This window comes from Mustela erminea, chromosome 11, assembly GCF_009829155.1.
Source record: "Mustela erminea isolate mMusErm1 chromosome 11, mMusErm1.Pri, whole genome shotgun sequence".
NCBI lineage: Eukaryota > Metazoa > Chordata > Mammalia > Carnivora > Mustelidae > Mustela > Mustela erminea.
This window is the reverse complement of record NC_045624.1, coordinates 27,901,699-27,927,763: the sequence shown is the minus strand read 5'-3', so window position 1 is coordinate 27,927,763 and position 26,065 is coordinate 27,901,699. Positions and strand designations below refer to the sequence as shown.

At 37.1% G+C, this 26,065-nt stretch overlaps 1 protein-coding gene across 21 annotated transcripts in view; it reads right to left on the bottom strand.

Moving 5' to 3' along the window:
* The window catches only part of CADPS2 (calcium dependent secretion activator 2), a 535,725-nt gene that overhangs the window by 292,196 nt on the left and 217,464 nt on the right, over window positions 1–26,065 (bottom strand). For all 21 annotated transcript variants that reach the window (XM_032305737.1, XM_032305741.1, XM_032305748.1 and 18 more), the window contains exons 4-6: window positions 19,720–19,800; window positions 11,698–11,934; window positions 6,682–6,803 (exon numbers count right to left, since the gene is read on the bottom strand). In XM_032305737.1, coding sequence (XP_032161628.1) covers window positions 6,682–6,803; window positions 11,698–11,934; window positions 19,720–19,800 — 440 coding nt within the window. The remainder of the gene's footprint in view (window positions 1–6,681; window positions 6,804–11,697; window positions 11,935–19,719; window positions 19,801–26,065) is intronic.

The window sequence follows — 26,065 nt, the reverse complement described above, 5'->3', positions numbered from 1 at the left end:
CCCTCCCATGTGGGAGGACCCCCGAAAGAGGGCCCTCCCTATAAACCTCAACGACTGTGCTGCCAGCTTGATCTCTCACTTCCAGCATCCATAACTGTGAGAAATAATGTTTGTTGTTTAAGCCGCCCAGTGTTAAAACAGTATTTCTGTCACAGCAGCGTGAAGTAAGATGTCTAGAAAAAAATATAATTGCCATAAAAGAGCTTCCCAACCAGTGAGTGGTGATATACTGTTGTGTTCCTAGTGGGTTTCAGGAGGGACTTCTGTTCTCCTAGTCCCTGGGGTGACGTGATAGGATCTGAGTCTTTTACTTTCTTGCTAATAAGAAACTTCTTCCATTGACTGTTTACTGTACAAATAACACATTTTCCTGATCCAAATTCTCCTTGCTGAGTGAAAATGTAGAGAACATATTGATATTTATGGGATGCTGCTCAAGCAGTGCTTAGAAGGATATTTATAGCTCTAAGTACCTGTATTGGGAAGATCTCAACACAAAAATCTAACTTTCCACCTTAAGACACTAGAAAAAGAGGAGAAACTAAACCTAAAGGAAAAAAGGGAAGGAAATAAAGAAGATTAGAGTGAGAATCAATGAAACAAAAGTTGGGTATTTTAAAGATAAAATTTTTTTTAGCTAGATGGACTAAGAAAAAGGAGATTCAAATACTAGAATTCATTGAATTCATTTTAGAAATTGAAGAAGGAATATTTTATGAAAATAAAAAACATTGTAAATGAATACTATAAACAAATGTATGCCAATAAATTAGGCAACTTGAATGAAATGGACAAATTACTCTAAATACACCAAATCCCAAAACTGACAAGAAGAAACAGACACTCTGAATAGATCTACAAGAAAGATATTAAATTAGTAATGGAGACCTACCTACAAAAAAGGCCCAGCCCCAGAGGGTTTCTTCAGTAAATTCCAACAAACATTAATGAATTAATACTAATTTTCCATACTTAAAAAAAAAAAAAGAGACCACTTCCAAACTCATTCTATGAGGCCAATATAAAATCAGATAGGTCACAAAAAAGATATTATAGATCACTATTTCTTAAAGAAATGTAAAAGTCCTTAACAAAAGACTGGAGAAGTAAATGGCAGTAACAAATAAGTATTAGGCATCATGACCAAGTACAAACTATGTCAGGGATACAAGACTAGTTTGACACCTAAAAATTAAATAAGGTGGGGCACCTGGGTGGCTAAGTGGGTTAAAGCCTCTGCCTTCGGCTCAGGTCATGATCTCAGTGTCCTGGGATTGAGCCCCAAATCGGGCTCTCGGCCCGGCGAGAAGCCTGCTTCCCCCCTCTCTGTCTCTGCCTGCCTCTCTCCCTACTTGTGACCTCTCTGTCAAATAAATAAATAAAATCTTTTAAAAAATTAAATAATGTAATGCACCATGTCAATAGGATTAAAAGCAAAACCTACATGATCCTCTCAACAGAGGCAGAGAAATCATTTGACAAAATCCAACACCTTTTCACGATAAAAACACTAACAAATCTATAAACAGGAACTTCCTCAAATTGGCAACAGGCATCTACAAAAAATCCAGAGCTAGGATTATACTTAATCATGAAAACTACATGCTTTTCTACTAAAATCAGGAAGAATGCATAAAGGTCTACTCCTGCCACTTGTACCCAGCACTGCAGTGGAAGAACTAGTCAGGGCAATTAGACAAAAAGAAAAAAAAAAAAAAAAAACAGAAATAAAAGGCATCCAGATCAGGCAGAAAGAAACAGAATTATCACTACTTGCAGATGACATGATCTTAAATTAAAAAAAAAATCTAAGAAATCTCGTAAAGTAACAACCATTAGAATTAACAAGTTCAGCAAAGGTGCAGCATGTAAGATCAATATTTAAAAAATAATCTTTATAAACTTACAGTAAACAATCCAAAATAACTTAAGAAAAGGATAGAATACCAGGAATAAATTTTACCAAAGAAGTTCAAAACGTACACTTTGGAAACTACAAACTATTGTTAAAAGAAACAAAGGTCTAAATAACTAGAAAGATACTATGCTCATGAATAAGAAGACAACACCATTGATTAAGATGGCAGTACTCTCCAAGTTGATCAGATTCAATACAATCTCTAGGAGAATCCCAGCTGGAGACATTTGCAAAACCTTTGTGGAAACTGGCAAAGTTATCCTTAAGGTCATAAGGAAATTAAGAATAGCCAAAATAATATTGAAAATGAATAGAGCTGGAAGATACATACTCGTGAAATTAAAATGTGACAAAAGGCCAAAAAAACCAAAACCAAAAACAAAACCCCCAAACAAAACCTACTTCATAAAAGGCAATGGTAAGCAAAATATTGTGGTATTAGCATAACAACATCAATGTAATACTATTCAGAGTCCAGAAACAAACCCATGTTATTTATGGTAAATTGATTTCCAAAAGGGTACCTAGAATATTTAATGGGAAAGGAATAGTTTCCTCAACTTAAGAACTGGACAACTAGGGGCACCTGGGTGGCTCAGTGGGTTAAGCCTCTGCCTTCAGCTTGGGTCATGATCTCAGGGTCCTGGGATAGAGCCCTGCATTGGGCTCTCTGCTTACTCCCCCACCCCCTGCCTACTTGTGATATCTGTCAAATAAATAAAATCTTAAAAAAAAAAAAAAGAACTGGACAACTGAATTGTCACATGCAAATAAAGGAAGTTGAACCCTTACAACCTACCACAAATAAAAGTCAGCAGCTGACTCTTGGTTTCTGTTCAAGTCACAATCTCAGAGTCATGAGATCAAGCCCCACTTGGGGCTCCACACTCAGTGTGGAGTCTCCTTGAGATTCTCTCTCCCTTTTCCTCAACCCTTCTCCCTGCTTGTGCACGTGTGCATGCAATCTCTTTCTCAAGATAAATAAATCTTTAAAATGGGTTAATGACCTAAATGTAAGAGGTAAAACTATGAAAGTCTTAGGAGAAAACATGGGGCTAAATTTTTGTGACCTTGGATTGACCACCAGATTCTTAGACCTGGCTCCAGAAGCAAAGTAGCAACAGCAAAATAGACCGAACAGGATCAAAAGACAATATCAAGAAAACAAAAAGATAATCTACACAAAGGGAGAAAACATTCACAAATCATATATAAGAATCTAACATCCAGAATATAGAAATAGCTCTTACACTTAAAAGATAAACAACTCAATAAAAAAAGGAGGGAGAGACTCAAATAGACATTCCTCTACAGAGATATACAGATAGCTAATACAACATATGAAAATATGCCCAACATATTAGCCAGGAGCGAAGCATAAATCAAATCACAATGAGATACTATGTCCCCCCTACTAGAATGACTGTGTATAGGGCAAATAATAAGTACTGGGGAGAATGTGAAGAAATTGAAACTCTTCCACATCGTCGATGGGAAAATAAAGTGGTGCTATCACTGTGGGAAGCAGTTTGGTGGATCCTCAAACATCTAAACATGCAATTATTACCCAGTCCAGCAATTCCACTACGGACAGACTTAAACCAACCGAAAACAGGGACTCAATTTGCACAACTTTCCTTGCAGCATTCCCAGCAGCCACAAGGTGGAAACAACCCAACTGTCCTCAATCTAAGTGAATGGATAAACAAAATGTGGTATATCCATGCCAGGATTTGGTCATAGAAAGAAATGAAGTTCTGAACACGCTAGAAGTTCTGAAGTTCTGATACATGCTAGAAATTAGAGGAAGCAGAAAACACTATGTTAAGGGAAAGAAACCAGTCACAGAAGAGCACACACTATATAATTTTATTTATTTGAAATGTCCAGAATAGGCAAATCTATAGAGACAGAAAGTCACTTAGTAGTTGGTCAAGATGGGGGTGATCTGAGGTTGATAGGTAAAGGGGTATGGTGCTTCTTTTTGAGGTAATGAATAGGTTGTAGAATTGCTGATGATTGCACAACTCTGTGAATATACTAATACAGACTAATATAACTGACCTTTAAAACAAAACCACACCTCTCCCTTGACTTCATATGCTCTGCCCAAAATAGCCCCAATCAATTTCCTTCTGTCTCATGGCCTCCTCCCAGGTCTAAAGAATCTCTTGAAAGAGTTGTTTATTCTCTTTATTTTCACTTTATTGTCACACTGTAACTCAACTCTATTTGCCTGCAGGAGTAAATACTGCACCCTCCAATATTTACTGTGACTACGTCATAAAAATAAGTGTAAGCAACTGAATCAATTCTGACAGCCTACTGGGTACTAGAAGATCGAACAGGACAAGATACCTACCTTTTTCTCAAGGGGGAAATACAAAAGGAACAGAGAAGAAGCACATTAGTCTAAAGATTAAAATGAGCCAGAAAGTATCTGCTTCATAGTGGGTTATCTATTTTTTTTTTTCATATTGGGTTATCTAAAAGAGGTCTTCTCAGCAAGTGAGGTTTAAGATTTTTTTTTTTAAGGTAGGCTCCATGCCCAGAGTGGAGCCCAATGCAGGACTCTGAACTTCATAACTCCAAGATCAAGAGCCCAATGCAGGACTCTGAACTTCATAACTCCAAGATGCTGAAGTCGAGCTACTCAAGTTAAGATTTAAGATTTTTTTAAGACTTTTTTTAAAATTTAAATTCAAGTTAGTTAACATAGTGTATTATTAATTTCAAGGTAGAGTTTAGTGATTCATCAGTTGCATGTAACACCCAGTGCTCATTATCATCAAGTGCCCTCCTTAACGCCCTTCATCCAATTACCTCCTCCCTCCCACCCACGTCCCCTCCAGCAACCCTCAATTTGTTCCCTATCATCATTAAGAATCACTTATGGCTTGCCTCTGTTTTTATTTTTCCTTCCTTTCCCCTGTGTTCATGTGTTTTGTTTCTTAAATTCCACATGAGTGAAATCATATGGTATTTTTCTTTCTCTGACTCAATTCACTTGGCATAATAAACTCTAGTTCCAGCCACATTATTGCAAATGGCAAGATTTCATTCCTTTTGGTGGCTGAGTAGTATTCCATTGTATATACATACACACATCATCTTTATCCATCCATCTGCCAATGGACATCTGGGCTCTCTCCTTATTTTGGCAGTTGTGAACATTGCTGTTACAAACATTGGGGTGCATATGCCTCTCCAAATCACTATGTTTGCACCCTCTGGATAAATACCTAGTGGTGTAATTGCTGGGTCATAGGGCAGCTCTACTTTTAACTTTTTGAGGAACCTCCATTACTCTTTTCCAGAGTGGCTGCTCCGGCTTGCATTCCCACCATCAGTGAAAGAGGGTTCCCCTTTTAATGCATCTGCACTGACATCTGTTGTTTCCCGAGTTAATTTTAGCCATTCTGACCAGTGTGGGGTAGTAACCCATTGTGCTTTTGATTTTTATTTCCCTGATGATGAGTGATGTGAAGCATTTTTTCATGTGTCACTTATTAGTCATTTGTAGGTCTTAACTTTGGAGAAATGTCTAATACTAAGGAACCAGCCATACAAATATAAATGGAAGGCAGGCAGAGGGAAAAACAAGTGTAAAGATATGTTTGAGGAATTATAGGAAGCCCTTACGAAGGGCTAGGGGAGGTCCCAGAGGTAATGAGAGTCTGGTTAGGGGTAGACCTGTAGGACTTTTTTTAGGCGCGGTCAGAAATTGCTACTTGCTTCTTCTCTATCTCATAATGCCCTGTGCATTACTACACTCGTATCTCTGTCCCCACCTTAAACTTGTGCCTGCCCTAAGGAAAATGAAAGTTTTTGTTCACCTCTATCTACCCACTGCCAACCAGGATCTGATTAGACACTTCCTGAATGAACAGGCCACATCATCATGCTGTGATAAGACAAAAATCCCAAGTCCTGAGAAAGGAAAAATATCTTTTCTAAAGGCAGTGTACTGTTGTACACTAGTGTTTCATGCAATATGTGCCCTACATAAACAATGAATCTTGGAACACTGCATCAAAAACTAATGATGTATTTTATGGTGACTAATATAACACATAACACAGCATAACACAATAAAAAAAATAATTAAAAAAAATAAAGGCAGTGTACGAATGAAAGCCAAGCAATTTTCACTCAGATTCCTCAAGCTACCTTGGTTATTTCTACCAGACACTGTGATGTTTCCCAAGTTTCAATCAGTTAAAGAGAACATCTTCCAAACTTAATTAAACTCATTCCCAGAATTTGAAACCTAAAACTACCAGCTAAGAACAGCTTTAGCTTCTCTGATTACTGTGCGGTTGTCAGTAATTGGTTCTCTAACTCAAGCCTATTCCCTAAGTATTCTACGACACTGTGCAGAATTATATCCACCTCAACATCATCAGTGTCGTAGGGTCATCAGCAATACATGGAAATGGAAAAGCTATTAGGTTATAGTATAGGATCAAGCACCACCTTTTAAATAACACATGAAAACACATGCTTTCTTTTTAAATGACTTGCAAACAGTGACTTCCTGAATAACTAGCTTCTCATTTGCAGGTTAGATTTTCTGTTTGTACTACACAGGGAATCTGTTATAGTTCTAATTATAGCATCCTTATCGAGAAAGGCGCACAATGATTCTAACACAGTTGAAACAAAGCTAACCAATAACCCTTGTGGAGTATAAAACCACACAATGCTGCAAATGAATAAACCATGTTTCTTTGGAAGGGGAAAGTTGTTTCCAGCTGGCTTACTGTGGCCTTGAGGCTTCAGCCTGGTCTGTCTGCAGTTTTTCTCCTCCGTCCACTTCCATTGTACAGTAAACAATTCGATTGGGAGCAACGGACTTCAAACCTTGCACTTCCATTATGACAATCTAAAGATGAAAAAAAAGTTTTTTAAATGATACATCAAATTAGCAGTCTTTAACAAGACACAGAAGTAGCAGCATTGACAACAATTAGAATGACCAACTGATAAAATTATCCGGCAACATCAATGGTATTTTATCTTCGCTAGGATCATCTGTATCCATGGAAGGTATAATAAGTAACTTTCTGAGGAAGTCTGATATTGAAGAAATATCTCCTGCCAGCTTATTAAAGTAAGGTTAAGATCTCTAAATATAAGCCTTACTGAGGTAAATGAGGTATAAACTCAGATTCTTTAAAAATGTTGTTAAGTCTGCATAAGGTAAAGCGGAATCGCCCATGAAAATTCAGGGAATGTGCTAAAAGCAGTACCAGTTGAATTCCACATAAAATGAAATCCTATTCATGAGTGGTGTCCATCATCATCAACCCAATTCGTGGTAATCAGTATGTAACATCATCAGAACTTTATCTCTTCACTTATTTAGATACTATTAGTATTTATAAAAGAATATTCATTATAAAAAATGTATATCTTATTATGAAGTATGGGAGATACAACCTCCCAATGACTATCTTACACTAACTTGGCAAGGGAAAAAGGACTTTTCCATCCACTAAAGGTATGTGCGACTTTAATGCAGCACACTGGGAATGGGTGGAATGACTGATACTGTTTTATGCACTTATAAGTCCTGGAAAAAAGGGAAACAAATATTTTTCAAGTGAGCTTTAATGTTCATATTTTTGTTTTTTTTTTTGTTTTTCAGTCAAATCTTGCATCCTGAAGTTTCCCAAGCTCTTGAGACTCATAAAATATATTCAATGGCATATTTATAATATGCACAGGTTTTTACTAATCTCATGTTGTATTTGTACAAACAAGATTAACAGCATCCATGCCACGTAGCTACAAAAATATCTACTAAAAACAGCATGTATTGATCATTTAATACATTATTAAAATCATTCCACTTTTCATTGAGTTGTGATATGAATCTCAAGGCAAAAGTTCTCCAAGAAGCCATCTTAAAAAAACTATCCTTCCTTTCACTCTTCAGCACAACAGAAGGGTTACATTTGTAAATACAAATGCCCATTTTCTTCCCCATGAAAATAATGGGAAACTAATCACTAAAAAAGAAAGGTCAAATTCAGAACCATTTTCCTTCCACAACCAAGACTTTTGGTATTTTATCACAGTGAAATGTATACCAACGCAGGAATAAAAATAAGGGCATAACAGAAAACAGACTAAGAGCTAATAGAGAGCAGTAACACCTTTCCTAGCTTCTGTAAGACATTCAAGGAAGTTAGAACAAAGCACTTCATCTTGTTGATGGAAAGTAAGCAAAAGGAGGTATGCATTCTTAATAAATCAACGTCGTTGTTAGTCATTTTGAAAGTCATTAGATCCTTATACAAATAAAACTAAGCAGAAGCTGAGACAAATGACTGACAGGAAACCATATCAATCACAAGCCAATTCCACAGGGACTTACCAACATGCTCAAAATGACTTAATAAAATTTTTGGAAGGTCACTTAAAATACGGGAAGCAATAGAATTGTGTATACATAATAAATGTAGATATCTTTAAGTTCATATGTGGGAATATGCTTACTTGCCCTGCATCTTTTTCTATAGTGTGTTCAGCAGTCAAAGTGCAAGAGAGAAGAAAGGAAGAACCTGCTTACCACTGATTCTGTCACCTCTCTTACAAACTACTGCAAACAGGACCTCCTGAAACACACAACTTGTGAAACAGTTTCCGAGTCCGCAAACTAATACTCCCGTCTGTGCTGGGAATGTTTACTTCTGCAGAACTGCCACTTTTAAAAGAAGTAACTTCTGTTCTGAATCCATACATATAAATAAAATAATACAATTCTACAGATTTGATTTCCAAAAGGAATTAAAAAAAATATATAGTTGGTCTCAATCTGTAATGATAAAGACAGCCAAGAAGTCCGTGGACCATCAACCTATAGGACCTATCTCCGGTAACTGTTCCGACCAGTTCCCCACAACACCTGGTAAGGGAACATGGAAAATGAAACCAGTCTCATTTCCATCTTCTCTTCCCCAATCTCTCTGCGACAGATTTAATAAAGATAAAATATGCAGAATTATTCTAGGTGCAAAAAGAAGGGAGGCATGTCCAAAATATAAAACTTGGTACCATGCTTCTGAATGATGCATTGACCAGAGTTACATGGCACCGAGTCACGGGCAGGTTTGAGAAAATACAGCTGAGCTGTATGTGGGACATGGACTATCAGATAAAGAAGTGGTCACCAGCTTTGCCAACCTAATACCGATGAAAACTACGAAAAATCAGCCGTACTCATGCCAGTGACACCATCCCTCTTCGGACATGCGGACTCAACTTCACACATTAACCTTTGTTGTCCTCCCCTTACTCGAATATTCATATTCAATAACTGGCTTGTGGTTTTGCAGGTTAGCTTTGCTCTTGGTTTTGTTATTCTCTCTGAAGCCTTCATCCACGGACAGACCTAAAAGTCATCTTGTTGTGGCTACCTTCTGCCTTTTTATTTTTTTCACTGCTATTTCTTAATACCATCAAAGTCCCTAATTCAATCAGTATTTATCAAGTCAACTGTGTGCCAGGCAGTGTTTTAGGCCCTTTTGATACTTCAGCAAACAAAACAAGACTTTAACTTCCCGTAGCTTACCATTTAGTCGACTCTGTCAGATAATGAATAATAAACAAACTGAATTAGGTGCGTTAGGTGGTAAGAGCTGTGGCAAAAATTCAGCTTGCTAAGAGAACAGGGTGTGGTGAGAGAAGCGAGCGGTTGGTAGCAATTTTAAAGAGGTGATAAAATTTAAACAGTTTTTCAGATCTGCACTTGCTCCCTAGACTCAGACTTCAGTTCGTAGAAAAAACCTTTCCCACTGGACCAATTTTAAGCCTGACTGACTAAATGTGAGACCCTGAAATTGGATTAACTGCTTGCCTTTCAGAACTTTCTTAGGTTGAGAAGCAAGGCTTAGATAATGGGCCAGGGATAATTATGGAGTTTAGCTAGGCTGAGGTCAAAGGCCCTGGGGACAGAAGGGGACCTCATCTGTTCTCTCAGGTGTCCACAGGTAAGCACTGTGTAGTCTGCACGGAATGTGACTTCATTTTGCTGTTGAAAATACAACTCCTATTTATAATACCGGAAGTACATCACAGAAAACATCTCTATTATGCTATGGAAGGAAAACATCTGCCTTACATAGACATAGCAGTAGAGGACTATCAAAAACAATTTTACAAATAGGCAAGCTTCTCAGGCCATGCAAAATGAAGTTTTAACTCATTTTCTCTTCCTAACACCATTCTATTGTTAACTGAGCAGCCTTGTTCCATACTCTGGCAATAAAGGACTGAACAATTCATAGTTTCACACCAACGTTAACTCATTAGGATAATTTTATTTTCAATGGGGAAAAGAGTTCATAAAAGCCAGTTATTTATAATTTTGTTTAAAAACTTTTAAACAATAGAGAAGAAAGAAGGTGTTTTGAATGGTTTCCAGTTCTGCTGGTAGATTTATACATTACAAAAATAATTTGCTTTACAAATTATACTGTAACAGATTTTATTTCATACAAAGACTTAAAAAAAAAATCACCTTGGCATTCTACACCTTGGTCAGTAGGAAAACAGATTTCTACATGTAAGATACTGTGTAGTTTTCCATTAAATATCTAAGATACTGAAGAGATTGGGAAGAAACCCAGAGTAATGGCAAAATCATTAGGTCATCCTAGAACAGAGTCTCAGGTCAGAAGAAAACCCATTTCTAACCTGATAGTAAATTTAATCTATTAACCTACAAAAAAAAAATCATTAGCCTGGAAGTTAAGAGAGAGGCAGTTGGCTTATCCTCAAGCCTGAATTTATCTTAGAGTTGAACAGGTGGAATAAAGAACAAAAAGCACACACTTGCTTTTTCTGTTGCAAACTAAACAAGCCAAAAGAAATAAGTTATCAACAAAGAAATTTAAAACGGTGCCTCCTAAAACTCCATCAGTCAATCCACAAACTTCAGTAGTAGTACTGGGCACCAGCAAAGAGAATTTAACAAAGCAAGGAAGGAGTAACAAGCTTTAATTTTTGAGCGCGCTCTGAATTTAAGCTCGATATTGCAACTATATGTGTTTGTGCCATGTATAAACATGGATCAGCCCCAACACACAGATGAGCAAAGAAGAAATGTAATCATAAAAAAAAAAACCCAAAAAAAAAAAACAACAACAGGTGGCTGTGCTGAGTCTGCATATTTGGTTTCTAGTGCATTGTATAAAAGGGATAAAACTCAGCAGTCTGAGAGAACACAACTTTAAATGTGTGACATTTGTTCCTATTCTTTATACTATGTACTGTATCTATAATGAAACTGGACATCCTGGAAAGGAAGAATTCTCTCCATATCATCTCTATGCACCCAATATTGTGTTTCAAAGCTGGCTGGTGGGATTTGATTCTAGAAAAATACCATCGGTGAAGTAGGTTAAAAACAAAGCGAACCAAAACCCTGCAAGCAATTTCCAAGTTACAGAGAATTCGGTTATGTGTTTAAATACTATTTCCACCCAAATGTGCTTTTACTGATAAACTTACACCAAGATAGTTAGCACAAAGACAAATTTTCTCAAAACTTACTATTTTATTATTTAATCCTGAAACTAGGATTATGTTTAAAGAACAATGTGTATTAGTTTGCATTCACAACCAGATTGTCTAGCAAAAGAAGAATAAGGTAACTTCTTCAAAATATATCACACTGCTTTCAGTTCACGAAGTTACCATGAAGGTGAGCAGAAATTATTCTGCAGTTTCATTTACGCTGTCAGAGGTGAGCAGGGGATCATATCACTTACCTCTAAGGTGAATGACAGCACCACATCTGACTTTGACAGCTGAATCTCATTCTCATCGCCTATGTCCAGAAATGCAGAATTCTGTGAACGTTTTAGTTTTTGTAATTTAAATTCCGGACCACCTTTTGAAACTGGAAGACTTTCCAAATTGGCCATTAGCAAATTCACTGAAGACCGCAACTCTTCTATATACATAGTCTCCATTTCTTTTGTTATAAATTTGGGGAAGTTTCTCTCCTTGAAAATAATTAAAAAAAAAATGTTACAAAAGTTACTATTTCAATTTTGTCATAGAAGATTATACGATGTATATCTCTGATTGTCTTGGAAACTATGACATTCAATATAAAGGCAACTGCCCTGTTCTTCAGTCTCCAGGCTTTAAAATCATCAAATTATGTGTAAGAGTACATTACATCCTTTATTCAGAATCATTATGGAACAAAATAAGTAACATTTTCACATTAACTATTTTTGATAAGGTACCTGCTTAAGGAAAAACTAAAAACCTACATGGAAGAAAATTTAGCGTCTAGATCAATCTTAATTAGTCACTGTTAACTTTGAATTCCTTACGGGTCGGTAAGGAAAATCCAGTATATGAATGTGTTTGCCTGTTAGGAAACAAACATCACAAACATCTTTCTAATCACAAATATATATCAAGAGGATATCCTTTTTATAAGTAAGAATTCAAGTTAAAAAACACCTAATAGCAATACGCTGAAGATTCTAGAATTAATTTTTACATGACACAAATGTAACCAGATCCCTTATGACCATAAATTCAGTTTTTTAGTAAAAGGTTTAGAAATTTTTGGGATGCCTGGATGGCTCAGTGGGTTAAAGCCTCTGCCTTCAGCTCAGGTCATGATCCCAGGATCCTGGGATGGAGCCCCGCATCAGGCTCTCTGCTCTGCAGGGAGCCTGCCTCCTCCCCCCACACCCCCTGCCTCTCTGCCTACTTGTGATCTCTGTCTGTCAAATAAATAAGTAAAATCTTTAAAAAAAAAAAAAAGGTTTAGAAATTTTTATGTTAAAAGCAAAAGGCCAACTTATAAATAAAGCTACACCTGAAAAAGAATAACATCAATCTAGAAGATTGATGTTATATCAATCTAGAAGATTCATTTTTCTTTCTGAACTATATGAGCAATGCCATTTGGTCCTTGGATCTCTGTAATCAGATTTTGGTTTCTTTCAACTCGATGAGAAGGACATTCCAAATACTGGGATTTAAAAAAATACGGACAGATATTGGCAAATTGCCCTTAAAGCAGATGATAACCAATGACATTCTTACCAACAGCAAAAGTAGGCTTTCTCCTACTACTGGTTCTTTCTTAATCTTTGGAAACCTGGCATTGGGCCTCTCATTAAAGAAAGTTTATAGCTTTATGATATGAAGTAGGACATTACGTGTCAGCTTATTTGTACAAAACTGGCTGGGAATGAAAGCCTAAAGCAGCCACCTTGCAAATGACTGCTTAATGCTCCAGGAAAATTAGTACCTTTCTCTTAGTTTCCCTTGGCATCATTCGAAGCGTAACCTAAGAAATCCCTGTCTCTGGGATGACAGGAACACATCCCAAGTGCTCTCGTCGACCTGCACCTAACGTGTAACTCACTTCCACCTGTTTGCTCATAGGCTGGAAAGCAACATCTGGTACCACTTCACAAATCAGTCCCAGAGTCTCAGGCCACCTGTTTTCTTCTCCCCGAATATAACTGGCACCCATTTCTTTTAACATAATTTACATATAATCAATATTAAAACTGTGTATTTATTATCACATAATAATTGAGTATCCACATTCATAATTAAGTTTCTTAAGGAAGACTCCTAAGTATCCTTTTAACATTCCTCTAGAGTTTGAAGCAACATTCCAAAAAAGTTTGCAACCTCAGAAAAAACACCTAACCAGTTACAGAATACCTTGGTTTCCTTTGGGGGGGGAAGCAATGTTTTGGAATGGTTTCTCAGAGCATGCAAGAGAAAAAAAAACAAGCAAAATAAGCTATAAAAAGATTTTTATATTTATGCACTGTCTTTATTTTTGTATTTAAATTCAATCAGCCAACATACAGTATATCTTTAGTTTTTTGTGTTTTGTTTTTTTTTAAAAGGATTTAATTCATTTGCGAGACAAAGAAAAGCATGAGCAGGGAGAAGGGCAGAGGGAAAAGCAGGCTTCCCACCGAGCAGGGAGCCCAGTGTGGGGCTGATCTCAGGACAGGAGCTGAAGGCAGATGCTTAACCAACTGAGCCACCAAGGCGCCCCCAAGTGCATAATTTTCCTTAGTTTTTGACATAATGTTCAAGGATTCACTGAACATACATGCTGTGTATAATACCCAGTGTATGTACTGACTTTAAAAGCTGTTATGAAAAGTATCCAAAACTCAAAAATAAGGCAAAAAGGTGAGGGGGTAGGTCCTTGCAATGTCCTACAGGGGCAAAGAGCATCCAAGGGTCATCTGAGGAAATATACTTAGTTTAATTTACTGTTTATTGATTCAAGGTCCCAAACAGTCAAGTTACATGTTACCTTACAGAATTTTGTCTGGAAAAGATGCAAATAATGTGTGTCTGCTGAATAAGATAATCCAATGGTTATAGTTTAAAACCTTGTTGGAAACTGACCACTTTTAGATCTAATCCAGGAATCTTATTTTAAGCTTTTCTAAAAACACCTAATTTTGATACGCTCTTTGGATTAGTTTTAACATGTAACTAGTTTGCTCATTCTTCATGCACTGAATGAAATCTTTATTGTGTGTTTATATTTGTAGGAGTCATAATTTTGCCTTTTTAAAATTTTTACTTTATCAAAGCAAAAAAAAATATGTTTGAAAGTTTGGACGCACTAATTTTTTTTTCCAAAATTTTAAGCTTACTTAGCATTAGCACATAAAGAGTCCAATTCTTATTTAGTTTTAGTTAAAAACATGTCACTCGCCATCACTGTTCAAGGAGGAGACTGGCAGGAATCACCAAAATTGATAGTCTTATTGGCACTTTCCAACTTTTCAAGAAATAGACTATACTCAGTTTTCTTCCTCTCTGGGGGAAAGGACAGACAACTCTGCTTTAAAGCTCTGAGGTTTATTAATAGTATTTCAACTTTATTTAGCCCGCTTATGTTGCCTCTTTCTTGGAAACAAAAATCAACCGTACTTCAGGCAACTATACATGTTAAATTTAATCTTTTAAATTAGAACAGACTCAGAAATAGGGTTATCCTCTAGTTTAACTGTGAGTTGTTCTTATAAACCATGGTTTGAATATTCTAATTTATTAGCTCATTAGTGGTCCTAAAGCATTATATACATGAAAATGTTTAAAAAAAAAAAAAAGAAAGAAAGAAAGAAAAAGAAAATATTTTCTCCATAAAAAAAAATTCTCACCATTCAAATTTAGTCCCTTTTTAAGTGCTCCTAACCTTCCACTAGATGAAACCTTGACCAGACTGGTAGGTGGAAGATGGGGACAGCTGTCAGACTCTAGAAATACTCTGAAGACAAATGCGAATGGATTTCCTAATAAATCTGTCATGAGGCACGAGAAAAAGAAGAGAGTCAGGGATGATACCAACTTTTTTTTTGGTGTAACTGACAAAGCAGTACTGCCAAGAAAGAACTGGCCTAACCTGACTTCTTCACTGAAAATTTTAAGCACCCTCCGTTCCTCCTGCACTCCTGATTCCCTCTTGTCTTTATTTTCCAAAATAGCAAATGATCACCTTCCATAATTCAGTTATATGGAACATTCTTTTCTTATTATTGGCTCTACCAAATGCAAGCTCTACCAGGGCATGGCAGAAATATTTTTGTCTGGTTTTATCCCAAGACAACTACACACTTGTCTGGATGTATTCTAAGTGCCTACAACATTGCCAGGTTATTTTAGGAGGTGTTCAATAAACATTTATTCATTGAATTTATAGATAGAAAAATTCAGGCTCTAAGAAGTTAAATAAACTTGCCTAATGTTCTATATCTAAGGAAACAGCAATCACGGATTTGCCTACACGTTTTTCTGGCCCAGTCCACATTTTTCCTATGACTTCCTAATAATTATGCCTTGGCTAAAGCATTAAAGTCAATACTTCTATCCTTTGAAAAAGATTTCTGCCCTGGGGCTTTGTTGTTATTATATTGTGCTATGAAGTATGATAGGAAGTGCTACTGATTACAAATTATTAAGGGGCCACACTTCTGGATTTATCAGACTGAAGGGGCAGCGGGGCCCAAGACAGCAAAGTCCAAAGACCCGGTTTTTGAGGCCAGCCTCCACAATGTTATTTGTTATGTAATCTTGAAGTCAGTAATCTTCCCTAAATCTCAATCTCCTAGTCTATACAATAGACTCATTCTGTCCTCTGTCCTTGTGGGTTCATAGGATTATTATAGGAATATAATGCAACAAGATCAGTAAATTATAATTAGCTTTATGAATATTTTATGCTGATGGCTTACAATTGGTGAAACTGAGTTAGAAAGCAATTAAACGTGTTTTATCTCCTATGTGAATATATTCACCAAAAGCCATCTTATGTTTGGTGCCTTTTTTCCCCTTCCAATTCCACTGGCTTCACTTCCTTCTCCACACTTCTTTAAACGTATCAGTGTTTGTGATGAAGCAACTGGGGTGTGGTCAAAGTCTCTGTCTGTGCATCACTGATCCTTCCCTCTCAAGTCTGGAGGTTATAAACCCACACTCTCCTCCCAGGCATGAACTTGAGACACCCAAGACTCTCCCTCGTGTTTCATCACCCTCCAGAAATTCATCTAAACTTTATTCTAAAGCAGCACATTTTCAGCCAGGATCTTAGAGAAACAAATCCAACTCAAACAATGTGCATAAACTCAGTACCCATATCTATATACACCTAGAAAATCTACAAATGTGGATCACAGACCCAGAGACCTGCCCCCACAGGGTCTGGAACATCTCTCTGGATGCTCTCTCAGTCTCAGGTCTTCAAGAAAAACAAATCTCTTTCCAGCCAGTTCTCCAGTTCATATTGGGGAAAGCGTTTTCCTCTCTAAAGCTTCCAATAGCCTTAACCTACTTGACTTCCACTATAAATTCGACACTTGAATCTCCACAGTTCTTAGTGCCTCTCCAGATATCCAGAGGATAGTAACATGGCATGTTGTCCTCTGAACCACTGTCCTATGTGTGAATATAACTCTTTAGCCCCTAATTCATATCACTGTTGGTCTTTATTCATCTGGAAATTCCTCTTCATCTATCTCTGCCTTAGTTCTCACAACTTACTATCATCTCTGCTACCTTAATTTCTCATTTTCTCGACTTTCCTGCTTATCTCTAGTTTTTCAATAATTTCCCTTTTTAAAATTTAATATACTTCTAGATAACACAGTATTAGCTTCTTAAAACTTACGCATTATTCATAAACACATTTTTCCTTGCAAAACCAAAAATATTTCAATTGTTAAAATCAGCATGGGACGTATGTTCTTCTCAATGGCTGGAAAGTTCAATACCTTGATTTGGGAGATGGTTAACAAGGACAATGTACACATACATTCACTGAGCTGTAAACTAAGTATCTGTATACTTCACTATACACATTATACCTAAAAAGAAATGAAGAAATTTCCCTCAAAAGGGAGGATTCTTCAGAAAGATGGAGGGAAGTAAAGGAAGAGTCCAAATATTCAAAGTTTTGATTAGCAGAAGGGAAAAAAAAAGGAAAACATATCTCAGATTAACAGCACTATAACCTCAAGTCTATTGGGAAAGATAATTTTCTTTTACCACTATTAAATCAATGCATCAATTTACTAAAGAATGATGCAAATAATAAAGTTCCATGTACTCTAAGAAATCTTAAGCATTAAGAAGAATAAGTTTGAATTGTTATAATGTCTATACTGCCTAAAGCCATCTATACTTTCAATGCCATCCCAGTCAAAATTCCACTGGCATTTTTCAAGGAGCTGAACAAACAATCCTAAAATTTGTATGGAACCAGAAGGGACCCCACACTAAGGAAATGTTGAAAAAGAAAAAACTGGGGGCATTTCATTGCCTGATTTCAAGCTTTACTATAAAGCTATGATCACCAAGACAGCATAGTACTGGCACAAAAACAGACAGACCAGTGGAATAGAGTAGAGAGCCCAGATATGGGCCCTCAACAATATGGTTAAATAATCTTTAACAAAGTAGGAAAAAATATACAGTGGAAAAAAGACAGTCTCTTCAATAAATAGTGCTGGGATAATTGGACAGGTACACGTAGAAGAATGAAATTGACCATTCTCTTATACCATACACAAAGATGAACTCAAAATGGATAAAAGACCTCAAAGTGAGGCAGGAATCTATCAAAATCCTAGAGGAGAACATAGGCATAATCACTTCAACATTGGCCACAGCAACTTCTTTCAAGACATGTCTCCAAAGGCAAAGGAAACAAAAGTGAAAATGAACTTTTGGGACTTCATCAAGATCAAAAACTTCTGCACAGCAAAGGAAACAGTCAACAAAACAAAGAGGCAACCCATGGAATGGGAGGAGATATTTGCAAATGACACTACAGGCAAAGGGCTGATATCCAAGATCTATAAAGAACTCCTCAAACTCAACACACACAAAACATATAATTACGTCAAAAAATGGGCAGAAGACATGAACAGACAATTCTCCAAAGAAGACATACAAATGGCTAACAGACACATGAAAAAATGTTCATCATCATTAGCCATCAGGGAGATTCAAATCAAAACCACACTGAGATACCACCTTACACCAGGCAGGATGGCAAAAATCAACAAGACAGTAAACAACATGTGTTGGAGAGGATGAGGAGAAAAGGGAACCCTCTTACACTATCAGTGGGAATGCAAGTTGGTGCAGCCACTTTGGAAAATAGTGTGAAGACTCCTTAAGAAGTTAATAATAGAGCTTCCGTATGACCCTACAATTGCACTACTTTGGGGTATTTACCCCAAAGACACAGATGTAGTGAAAAGAAGGGCCATCTGTACCCCAATGTTCATAGCAGCAATGGCCATAGTTGCCAAACTATGGAAAGAACCAAGATGTCCTTCAACGAATGAATGGATAAAGAAGATACGGTCCATATATACAATGAAGTATTATGCTTCCATCAGAAAGAATGAATACCCAACTTTTGTATCAACATGGATGGGAATGGGGGAGATTACGCTGAGTGAAAAAAGTCAAGCAGAGTCAATTATATGGTTTCACTTACTTGTGGAACATAAGGAATAACACGGAGGACATTGGGAGATGGAAAGAAGTGAGTTGGGGAAAACTGGAGGGGGAGGTAAACCATGAGAGACTGTGGACTCTGAGTAGCAAACTGAGGGTTTGGGAGGGGAGGAGAGTGGGGGGGTTGGGTGAGCCTGGTGGTGGGTATCACGGAAGGCACGTATTGCATAGAGTACTGGGTGTGGTGCATAAACAATGAATGCTGGAACACTAAAAAGAAATAAAATAACATGGAAAAAAAGGAGAATATGTTTGAAATTTATTCCTGTTACATAGAAACATGTGACTGTACAAATAAAGTATACTGGACACACTACCTGTGAAAGTCTTTTACTAGAAACTTCAGTTAGATTTTTCATCCATTCAAATATTAGTTGACCCCACTATATGCCAAGCACCATGTTAGATAGCTTGGAATACGTGATTTTGCAGAGACAAAATTTTACTCCCTGATTAGGTTATATTTAGCACAATATTAAAATTCTTTTAAATCTGGTCATTAGAGAAATTCAGGCATCACTTTCAGAATAATCTACAAACGTTATTGAGTTTAAACATGTTCTATGTCTAAGAAAGGATGTGTAAAATAGAAAATACGCTCCATTTAGATAATATGCACTCTGATATTTGGGCTTAAGGAGCATTCACACAGAGAAGAAAATGATAGAATTATACTATCTATACAGAACTTTTTCAGCTCACAGAAATAGGAGTAAAAAGAAATGTACAGGATGTCAAAGTTAATAATTTACCTTTGCCATTTTCTCTGCCAGCTGTAAACGACCATCAAGTTCCCTCCTGATCTGGGCTGCTTGTTCATCTGCGTTATCCAGCTTTAAAAACAGAAATTACACATAAGTGATTACTAAATGACAGTGACTTACAGATTAAAGTAAAGATTTAAGGACTCAATTGTTTTTAATAAATTCCCTCAGCTACTTATTGAGAATACAGAATGGTACTTAATTAGATTGGCAGTCCAATTAAATTTCTTGGGCACTTTTCATTTTGGTTTTGTTCACCAAAAAAACGTTGTTAAACTGCTAATGGTGATAGCTCAGTTTATCAAAAATCTAATTATAATAATTCCTGGTCCAGCCTCTCCACAACAACTCTAAAACCAGGAAGTCCTTATTTCCTTGAAATTACAGTAAATTGTCTGGAAGCTTTTTCAGTCCATCCCTCTGTCCTTGTGAAGGTCAGCCCTGAGTAGTTCCAGATAGATAAATATCTTGTTTTGTTCTTTCAGATTTCCAGAGTGGTGAGATACTGAATAATGTTCTACTTCTTTGTCCTTTTGAAAACATTCCCTTCATTTTCATAACAAGTTTGTGTGTTCGTGCTAAGTGATTAAAGTATTATTTGATTAACTGATAGAACTTCCTACCATTTAAATCTTCATATTCTCCTCATTCTAGTATCAAAAGCTTCATGCTATCAAGAGACCTTCCACTCTCTTACAGATTGGCACCATATTTGAGTTCCATTCTCTTCTGCTAAATTTCATTGAAAGTAGGAGAAGCCTGCTACCAACATTTTTAAAGATGTTTACATGGAAAATTATTTTCACTGATCCAGTGAAATAATCCTTTTCTTGTATAATTTCTTTGAACTTTTCCTTATGATTCCCTTCTCTTCAACAATTCATAATCAATTTCCTTTATTAGCTCACCATAAAAACTGCTAAATTGAGGAGGTCCTATGAACCATGCACTGTGTGGGATGTACTGGGTGGGCTACAAATGTTTCTCTGGACTTCAATTCCTTTTCCTTTCTTACTTCCATCATAAAGTAACCTGGACCACATAATACAGGTGCTATAATAAAGGTCTACCTGAAGACTGGATTAATACTGAGTACAACATTAAACACCCAGGAGAATACAGATTAACTTTTCTATTTCCTGAAGAACTTTAAAATTGACCAGATTGCATTCTTTAAAGCAGCTTTAAAAAAAAAAAAAAATGCCTGAAAAAAATGAGTAGGGGCAATGCAGGTCAACAGGATAGTAGGATCAGGACATATATAGTCAAGAAATGGGGAAAGGTGTTCTAGTAAAAGAGCACCAGTGGGCGCATGGGTGGCTCAGTGGGTTAAAGCCTCTGCCTCCGGCTCTGGTCATGATCCCAGGGTCCTGGGATTGAGCCCCCCACCTGGCTCTCTGCTCAGCCAGGGAGCCTGCTTCCTCCTCTCTCACTGCCTGCCTCTCTGCCTATCTGTGATCTCTGTCTGTCAAATAAATAAATAAAATCTTTAAAAAAAATTTTTTTTTAAAGAACACTAGGACTTTAGAGATGAGATGAGATGATAGAAATGATAGATATTGGGGGGGGGCAGCGGAAGGTACATGGGAGATGGGGCTGGAGAGAGGTCAGCTACTTCATAAACTACTCTTCACAGCCACATTAGGGCATCTAGAGTTGATTCCCACAACAACAGGATTTCACTGAGAGGTTTTAAATAGGATTTTGGAAAGATCACTCTGTCTCCAGCTCAAACAACAGGTTAGATGAATGTAGGAAGTCTGATATTTATTCATTAGAAAAGCAGATCTGGGGTTCTCTTCTAAAAAAAAAAAAAAAAAATTCCAGGTTGATTAAAAAAATCAAATTCATTTAAAAACAAATTTTAAAAAAGCCAAGATTTTTTAAAAAGGTTTTATTGATTTATTTGAGAAAGAGCACCAGAGTGTGCTTGGGAGAGCTGGGGAGGGGGGCACTGCAGAGGGAGACTGAGCAGGACACTCCCTGCTGAGCAGGGAGCCCCAAGTGGGGCTCAACCCCAGGACATTAGGATAATGACCTGAGCCGAAGGCAGATGCTTAATGGATTGAGCCACCCAGGTGCCCCTACCCAAAATTTTCTTAAACTAAATCACTAGTAAATAATTTTTTATGTCATCTCAAGAACAAACACAATTTAATTAATAGGATGCAAAGTAAAAGAAACAAAGTTCCTCTTCACTGTGTTCAAAGTCAAAATGATTTCCATTAAAAACTAACAAAAGTGTTAAAGAATGTGTGGCATATTTGTTCCAGGTAACTGAAATCAAAGTCCTAAAAGCAAAAATTATGTTTAGCAACCTGTAATTACAATACTTCAAATACACTAAAATAATAAGGAATATGATCTCATCTTTGCTTAAATGCTGATAAATATCTTTCCACAGAAAAATTAAAGTGGTTATGTGCATGCATGTGCATTTAAGGAGTTCTAATTCCAGTAAGAACTAGTATTTAACATCTTAAAACAGGTCATAGTTCAAATTCACAAAACACTATTTAACATCTTCAAATAGGTATATCTTCATATTAACAGCTCTTAATATTAAGTGAAGTTATTTGACTCACTGCTGGGTTTTTAAGCATTTTCTTTGTAAGAGACATTTCCTACCATTTCTAAAAAAATATGCATACCCTAACTGCATTTGTCTGAAAAAATGCAGGCCGAGAAAAGCAGAGCCTTGCTGCACCAAATGACCTCTGAATAGCCTTCTCTCAATAAAATTAAATTTTCAAAAAAAAAATTAAATTTTCAGAGATTGAAAGCTTACTAAGTTTGCTGACTACTGGTATGACTTTGTGAAACTAGAATTGCATACTTTCAAACATGTCAAAAAAAAAAAGGAAAAGCTAATACAGTAAAGACAATAATTTTTTTTTACCCTTGTATACTGTAATGCTAGATAAACTTGAAAGAGGTAAATCAGTTGGTTAACTTTTTTTTTTTTACTTGTAAGAATGTTAATGTCCCATTTTTGCTTTTTTGGTTTGGTTTAGAGATTTATTATTTGAGAGAGAAAGTTGCATTCACAAGCAGGAGGGGGAGAAGAAGAGAGAGAGAGAATCTCATGCAGACTCTGCTGAGCACAGAGCTGCATCTGTGGTTCAATGTCATGACACCGAGGTCATGACCTAAGTTGAAGCCAAGAATGGTGCTTAACCAATTATCTCACTCAGGCACCCCTTGTTTTCTTGAGTGTTTATTACCTTTGTTTTTAAATTAACGGAAAGCTTATATAATTGTTTTCTTAAGAGTTGACTTCTCAATTGAAATTAGTTTCACGGGCAGTTTTAAGAAACAGATACACGCATTACAACTGCCTAGTGTCTCTGATGGCAGCATTTTATAAAACTATAATTGTATCACAACCGGGATCCTGACTTTGATATAATCATCCATTTTATCCAGAGTTTCTCAGTTTTATGCTTATTCATTTGTTTTAGTTATTTATGTAAATTCAATTCATATATTCACCACTACAGTCAAAACACGAATATTTTTTTTAAAAGATTTTTATTTATTTATTTGACAGAGAGAGATCACAAGCAGGTGGGGAGGCAGGCAGAGAGAGAGGAGGGAAGCAGGCTCCCTGCTGAGCAGAGAGCCCGATGCGGGGCTCGATCCCAGGACCCCGGGATCATGACCTGAGCTGAAGGCAGAGGCTTAACCCACTGAGCCACCCAGGTGCCCCAAAACACTGGAATATTTTTTAAGATTTGAGAGAGAGCGAAGATGCGCATGTACATGAGCATGTGTGAGTGGGGGAGGGACTCAGTCAGACTTCCCTGCTGAGCACAGAGCCTGACATGGGGCCCTGGGACCATGACTTAAGCCTAAACCAAGATCCCCAACCGACTGAGCCACCCTGGTGCCCCAAAACACTGAGGAGTTTTAACATTATATATTGCTCTTTTATAACCACACCCACCTCCCTCCAGCCCCCTATTGGTTAGTTTTAATAATGCACTGCTCTTCAAAATGTTTAAAAACAGGGGCACCTGGCTGGCTCAGTGGGTTAAACCTCTGTCTTCGGCTCGGGTCATGATCCCAGGGTCCTAGGATTGAGCCCCACACTGGGCTCTCTGCTCAGCAGGAAGCCTGCTTCTTCCTCTCCCTCTCTCTCTCTCTCTGCCTGCCTCTCTGCCTACTTGTGATCTCTGTCAAATAAATAAAATCTTTTAAAAAAATGTTTAAAAATAAATTCTAATAAGGCAAATGAATTTTCCTTTAATTTCCATTTTGAAGCTGGAGATGTGCTCCCATGAGAGGTTAACATTTGTAAATACTGGATGGGGTTCTCGGACTTCTTAATCCACAGGTTCATCACCTGGGTGCTCTCCTAAAATCACATGGTCATAAATACCATGTATCTATAGCTCCAACCCTTCGGAAGAGTTTGACTTAAGCTTCCAACTGCTTATTTACCATTTCAGTTTGCATGAGGACAAACAAGCCCAAAATGCAATCCTGTCTTCCAGATCCCCATACCAATCATTCCTTCAATGAATTATGCTATGTCATTAACAGCAATCTATTCATCCAGCTGCTCGAGCCCAAAACGTAGGTGTCATCTTTGGCCTTTTCCCTCACAGCCCACATCCAATCCAATCTCTAGTCATGGAGAGTGAAATCTAGATCATGTTAAGCAGACCAGAATTCAGGTACTCTGATTTCTTGGCCAGGACTCTACTCTTTGGGGAGGGTGGAGTGGAGGCTCTTCCTGGCCACTTCAAGTAGACCTCCTTTCACCAGAGGAGTTGTACATATGGTTATGGTACAAGTAATGCTTACTTCTTTTCTGAACCCTCCAGAGACTTGGGTTTTCATACCACTTCCTCCACCTCTCCCTCCTCAAAATAAGTAAGTAAAGTCTGGAAGATGGTTCACAGATGTGGGACATCAGATTTTAAAATGCTGGGTAACACATCTGTTGCTAATGTCTGATTTGGGGTAGGAGATAAAGAAAATGGAGATACACGGACACTGGAGTCCATGGTAGGGCCCAGACACAAGCCTCACTCTATGGGGACAACTTCATTTTCTTTAAATTCTTGATTTCAACACATTGTGACAATAGATTACTTACTTCACAGATGTCCTTTCCTGGCACAGAGCATTTTCCAGGTCTTTTAAAGAGGATTATTCAACCCTGACCATAACAGATGCCCAAATGTATTTTTTTTCTCTGCAATGCCCCCTAGTATCCATTGCACAGAGCATTTTCAATTATCAATTAAAAATTATCAATTTCAATTACCACTTCAGAATCAATTATGACTTCAATTATCAAGATATTTTTCCCAACTGACAAATATTTAAAATAAGAAATGTACTTTTATTTTCCTCCTCTTCATTACATAGGAAGTACAGTTTCCACATTCAAAATCCTGTCACAGGATGTTTTTCATGTCTTTTAAAAAGAGTCAATGGTCAGGGCCGTAACAGATGCCCAAATGTATCTTTATTCTCTGCAATGCCTCTAGTATCTACTATACAAAGCATTTTTAATTATCAGTTGGAAAATTATCAATTTCAGTAACCACTTCAAAAATCATTAATTGTCATATTAAAAATCAGTGACTTCAATGATGAAATTATTCCACTACTTTGACAAATTTTTAATACAGAAATACTTTTTCTTCCTGTTCTTTACATGGGGCTTGTGGTTTCCACATTTAAAATTTTCTATGCTATGGAGCTCTTAACCTGGACCTTTGGGAATCTGAACCACTCAAGTTGTGAGCAAAATTTTGTGGAGTTATGCATTTTTTCCCTTGGGGAATGGTTTGAGTTTCATAGCTCAAAAGGGTGGCAACTCCCTAACTCAAGAAGAACCACACCATGGGGAAATCTTTCCAGAAGCCTCTATCCATTTCTTCTAGAAGAGGCTATGTTTCTTTTTAAAACATAAACCATGGAAGATGGTCACCTCAGACCTACACATCATTGACCTTACTCCATACAGCAATTTGTTAAATCTTTGTAAAGGGACACTAAGACAAAGGCTCTCAACACTGTTGGCAATGGTCTGGTTATTTTACTATTCACCCTTTCTTACGCTGACCATACAGCAACCACTCTAAAGGCTCTTCAGTAGCTGTAAAAGTAAGAACCTTCTAAGAGCTTATACTTTATTTCAAAAATAACTGAAAATAGTACACAGAACAGGATGGAATTGCCACAAGAAAGCTACTGATCAGGTGCTGTAAGAATTCAGTGATGGAAGAGATAGATTTCCCTGCTTGATTACATCATGATGGCTTTGCAAAGAGGGAAGTACTAAAAAAAATGGACTTGGAGGAATAGAGAAAATGCT